Source organism: Argiope bruennichi, chromosome 9 (genome assembly GCF_947563725.1).
Source record: "Argiope bruennichi chromosome 9, qqArgBrue1.1, whole genome shotgun sequence".
Classification (NCBI taxonomy): Eukaryota; Metazoa; Arthropoda; class Arachnida; order Araneae; family Araneidae; genus Argiope; species Argiope bruennichi.
This window is the reverse complement of record NC_079159.1, coordinates 9567056-9573055: the sequence shown is the minus strand read 5'-3', so window position 1 is coordinate 9573055 and position 6000 is coordinate 9567056. Positions and strand designations below refer to the sequence as shown.

Here is a 6000-nt window from a genome sequence, read left to right as displayed (position 1 = left end):
TCAGCATTAGAGTTATAAAGTGGTGTTTTTTTATATATGATTCACAATATGGCATTCAGTGTTTTTATACGTTTTAATTAAACTAATTTTATTTACTTAAAATTAAGCGAAATTTTGACGTTTTACCTGTGATAACTCTCATATATATAAGTGCACAAAGCAGATTTTTACACCATTTTAATAATACTAATTTAATAATTAGGATATTTTCTCAAAATTTTTATTATTTTAAAAAATATACATTTTTACATAATTTTTAGCAATTGATTTCGTTATTGTTATGAATTTCAAACCATTCATCAAATATTTTGCTACTATTAATGAAACCTAAGGAAGAAAAATTCTGTTGATAATCTCCACAATTAAAATGAGGAATTCAAGAATAAAATGCAATTGAAATAGATTAGGCAGGCATTTAAGCTTTTAATGGCAATATGATTTCAATAGATTCAACTCCAATGGAATGTTCATGCACATAATAAACATTAAAAGTGTCAGGCTACTTTAACATTTATCACAATTAGATGGTCGAAAATAATTGTTGTAGAAATGATAAATATTAAATTATGCATAAGAGATTTAATTGAAAATAAACAAAACCAGTATTCTCGATGAATTAGTTGGTCGCCAAAGGTAGTTAATCCATAAATAATTTAATTTTCGCTTAATGTTTTAAATTATTTGGCCTTTATTATACTAAGAATGTATTGTAAACATGAATGAATACTCTAGACACTTTCATTATAAATATACTTTAATCTTCTTCTTTAGAGTTCTTAAAGTTTAGCAATTTAAAACTTCATGTTAATGTGAAAATTGTTTTCTGTTCGCTTCTCAGTTTTCTCAGACTGCTGGAGTAGAAATTTAGCATTCCTATTGAAAGAAACGAAAAAGAAAAAAGAAAAAAATAAGTTGTGAGATATATTGTAAAAATAGAATCATAATACTTATAAAATACACTATTTTGAATATATTGAAATAAATAAAAACTTCAGGCATATTTTCAGAACAAAATTCATATTCCATAATTTTTTCAATATTTATAATGAGTGTATTTGGGCATGTTATATTTTAAGTCATTAATATATGACACATTAAAGAAAGACGAAAAACTTCTATTAAATGATGGATCCTATATAATAGGTTGGTTTGGCTTAGATTAATTATATTTGCATTCTTTTTCAAAACAATATTAGAACTATTTTGGTACGTACCTCGCAATCTTAAACCATAGTTAAATGACGAGGACCACACCTGAGCCAGCTCCAATTTCGCTATATTTCTGCGCCGCACCAAAGAATATGGTTTCCATTTTATATAGTATCTATAAATTAAAATAGTAAATAGACGCATCTTAACTTATTATAATATTTTAAAACTTTATAGAAAAAATCATACAACAATTTAGTTATATTAGTGTCCTATTTGGAAACAAATAAAATGTTTTAGGACAGACCACGTCATTTCGAACTAGGGTTAGATGGAATAACAGGGGTTGATCCTTCATCTGCGTCCCCTTTCCAAAATTCTGCTACAAACCAGCTGAAATGCCTTCGATTCTCGAAATCAAATTTAATATACAAAAAGTTCACATGCAGAGAAGATTATTGAATGGATCAGGTTTCGAACCTGAAACACTCCATTCCGGAGCTGAAATATTATCACCAAACCAGTGCATCCTTTCAACTTTATTTGAAACATTCCTTTCAAATCTTTAATACTTTATATTTTTTGTTTTGTTAGATAAGTCTTCAGTTTGAAAGTTACACAAAGTGGTTCAAAAAGTTATTTGAAGTTCGTCCATTTTATAAATTTAAACAGTAGGGAATTCATGATCACGATGTAGAGCCATTTTCATTTCTGCAGACTTCCATTTCATACACGTACGTCTTTTCAGTTTCAGCCATTTTGTTTCTGCTCAACGATGCAGTAGATTCCCAGTGAAATAGAGCAAGTTTAATTAAAACCACATAATAAGAAGAATAACGTCAATATTAAAGGATACGAGACGGCTATTTGGGGGAGACCCTGGTCATATTAGACCGCGGTCAAATGAGGAAGATGGCATCTGAGCCTCACTTCCTTTCTAACGTCCCACATCTTGCTAGCAGGAGGACATTTGACCCCAAGGGATTTAACATGTACTTGGTATGTATAAACGGCCCATATTTGGACGAAAAAGGTCTCAAACCTTTGATTCGAAGACAAGATTCTGCCATCAGGTAATGAGGTTTCAAATTCTAGTACCTGAAATTCGGTTAACTAGCCCCTACAGTTAATGAAAATTCCAAATCCACCATTAGCGTTTCTTTAAACAATGATTTTAATTTCAGTTCAATATTATTTGAAAAAATTAATGTCTAATTAGTTTCATCAAAAGTCACCTTGATGTCAAGTAATTGCAATAACTTGTAATACGATTTGTATTAGAAAAAATAAATATTATCTCTTTTTTATCAGTGAAAATTGAAAACCTGTGTCTATTAACTTATAATTAAATTTTATTCATGATTTTAGCTGAAACAAAATATTCTTCCAGTGCATTTCCATACTTAATAAGCTTTAAAAAGTGAAAATATGTGAGAATAATCATAGAATTTTGTCAGATCAAATTTAAGTAAATGGCTTGTTGTTTCTTATGGTTATGAATGATAATTCCAGAACGCTATTAAAACTAAACCAGATTATTAAAGAACAACATAATGTCAAAGTAAAAGGATTCATTTGCAATCTAGAAAAATTTTGGTAGTTGCAGTTTTAAAAAAAATAGTTTTTTTAAAAAAAGGTAGTAAAATAAAAAAAAGGTAGTTTGGTAGTTTAAAAAAAAATATTAAGATGCACTTTTCAATATCTGAGACGAGAGAAAAAACAAACAAACAAGCAAAGAATACAAATATACTTGTTTTAAATTTAATAAAAAGGAGAAAAAGCAAAATGCATCCGAAATTTAATTAAAAATAGTTTTTAAAACATACTTTTATTGGGGAATTAAATAGCAGATTTTTATTTTATTTTTCATCTTTTTATTTTGTGATCTAATGTTTCTGAAATTATCTATCAAATAGTATTATTGATAAGAATCACTTTAATGGTCGATTAACTGACAATTAAGCTATGAAAATAATAAAATAAAATAATTTTCATTGATCATGCATTAAATGTTCAGAACTTCAAACTTTTAATATATCAGGAAACGAGTGAAAAAATCGATTACAAACTTCGACAATCATAAACATGAAATAAGTTATGTTAAATAAATCAAGTTTAATAAACAAGAAGTCAGCAGAATTTAAGCTTTTGAATCGGTAGAATGTAAATTCGATACCCTATTTCACAAAAGATTTGCTTTCTAAGGGGGTCTGGCAGAACATTTGAGGCTATGGTCTTCCTTCTAGTGAAATTTGGAAGTTTGTGAAAACAGTACATGTTCGAGTGTCTTTTCTAATCATCTGATCGTTGCTGAAGAAACCGATGTCCGTCCCAACACATCCTTCATTTCATTTTTTAACAAGTCAAAAATATAACTTATTAAACTGTCTCGACACTGGTTTTTCATGTTTTATACAAGTGCAACCAGTCATTAAATTCAGCAGAGAGGAAAATGCAAAATTTAAATAAAATTCTAAATCGGTTTCTGTGAGGTTTTTAGGCATTCAGTTTTTAATGAAGATACCAAGAAGGAGTATAAGGTATGTTATAATCAAATATTTTTATGCTATATAATAGTTTACTTTTAGAATTCGTCGTCTAATCAATTGTCTCTTCAGCTATAAACCCCTCATTTTAGTGAAAATTCTCTTGTTTATAGCACGTGTCAACTTCCTTTGCAGGTCCAATATATTTTAATTGAATGTCCTTCCTTTAATAATTAGCGCGTTCAATTTTTCGCCTCATCTTCTGTAATTTTACCCGGACCTGATGGATGAAAAATTACCATTCACGTATCTTAAAACTTTTAAAAGCTATACAGTTTTATACGTGCATTTAGCATTTTAATTTCACTTTAAGTTAAATTTTTTCCTGTTTTTGTTAAACTCTTTTGCATTGCATCCTTGCTTCCGTCTTTTTTTTTTTGAATCATAGTTTCACTTAATGAAAATGAAATTTTTCTCCATTATTCATCTATTATTTGTATCGTCATATTTTTTACATTTTATCTTGATTCTTTGTTTTTACATTTTAATAAACGTATTTTATAGTTTAACTCTATGATTTTATCATTTGCTTGCCACAGTATGGCCAAATATGGCTCTTACGCCAATAAACGCAAACAAACAACAATACAGTCTAATCAATTAATGAAATTATTGGCTAAGAGATGAGTGAGTGAGTGAATATTATACTAGCGCAAGATCCATTCTCTGGATAAACTGCACCGCAACTAGATAGGCTAAGAGATGATCGTAACGAAGACATGTCAAGAATTACTGCGTACACCATATAACAATTAAATGTCTTTACTTCCTGCTAAATACGGAATGATTTTCAAAAGTGAACACCAGGCACATCTGATGGATATTATGTGTGAGCATGATTTGACTCCATTATGAGCAGTAAATAATTGCAACAATGCTGTATTCTTATAGGTAAATAAACCAGCGAATATGGTCTCTTCAAAACTTTCTCAAATGCTCTCTAATAAACTTATGATGCCAGAAAATGCCTTTACATGGCACTCATATAAAGTAGATATGAATTGTGTGAACTTTTCGTATGAATTTAATATTTTTACTAAATCTATCGAGTCATTCTTGTCGAGTTATTTGGCGATTAATCCTTGCCGGACGTTAATAGTATTCAAAACTTGAATTTCTGCTTTAGACATGTTTTTCTCAACCGATTGAAACAGAAATTTGATACAAAACTGCACTTGTAGTTACACATTCTCATACCAAATTTGATATTATTAAGTCATTTCATTTTTGAATTATCGCTTTTATTTATTTCTGAAATTCAGACCGACAGATAATCAACTCATAATTGGATTTGGCTCAAAATTTGACAGGTTTCTACAATATAAGTGTTCAGTCTGTGTACGGAATCTTATATATATATATATATATATATCTTCGTTTTACAGTTATTGTCCTTACATTCGAATAGTCGGACAGACGGACTTCTCAGGACACATTTTACACAAAATTCGATGCAATTCTGCGAATTCCATGTTAAGACTGTATATCAAATTTCAACCGTCTAGCTTAAATCGTTTATGAGTTATTTTTGTCAAAGACAGACAGATACACATACGGACGGACATTTTTCAAAAATGGGTTTTTTGAATACAGGGAAGTTTGAAACGTGGAGATTCGTCAAAATATCGAGTTCGAAATTTTTTTGACGATGAATGCACATATTTTCTCTAATCAACGATACAAGAATGTGAAAATGATGATTCAATGATTTATTCCTCATTTAATTTTTTGTTACAATTTTTAGATTGTTTTTATTGCTCTATTTTGCTTTCTTTCTTCCTTTTACTTTTTTTTTTTTATAAATGTACTAGATAAATGATATTTCAGGATTTCACGAGTATCAAATGAATTGTTTTGAAATATTATAGAGTATATAGCTCTTTAGTATTATACCAATACAATCCTTTCAAAAGCATCTCCGCCTTATCAGGCGTGTAACAGCCCTTTTGCCTCCTCTAATTTGATAAAGCAGATAAAAGAAGTGTGGGGTAAGGTGGGAGGCTTATCCGGCAGTCCCTTTCCTCATCAATGGGCCCGGAATTGTTCAAGAAATATTCTTCAGGCATAAAAATTCAATCAAACCCTTTGACGCAGAAGTTGGTAGGAGCGAAAGAGAAAACGCAATAAAAGTGGCGAAATTTTTAACGCATGCAAAAATCCTCCTCGCTCTTCCCCAATACCGTTCGAAAGGTGAAGGCACCAGACACCTGTAAGGTGATTTCCTACCGCTGCACATCTCCCAAACTCCCTAACTAATTAATTCACCGCTTTTCCCCCGCAATTGCTACAGAAAAGAGCCTTTTTC

At 30.0% G+C, this 6000-nt stretch overlaps 1 protein-coding gene across 1 annotated transcript in view; it reads right to left on the bottom strand.

Moving 5' to 3' along the window:
• Window positions 1-736: 736 nt before the first annotated feature.
• LOC129984214 (uncharacterized) overlaps window positions 737-6000 on the bottom strand; it is a 217479-nt gene continuing 212215 nt past the window's right edge. Inside the window, exons 5-6 of the mRNA XM_056094039.1 lie at window positions 1215-1324; window positions 737-873 (exon numbers count right to left, since the gene is read on the bottom strand). Coding sequence (XP_055950014.1) covers window positions 800-873; window positions 1215-1324 — 184 coding nt within the window. The 3' untranslated portion in view covers window positions 737-799. The remainder of the gene's footprint in view (window positions 874-1214; window positions 1325-6000) is intronic.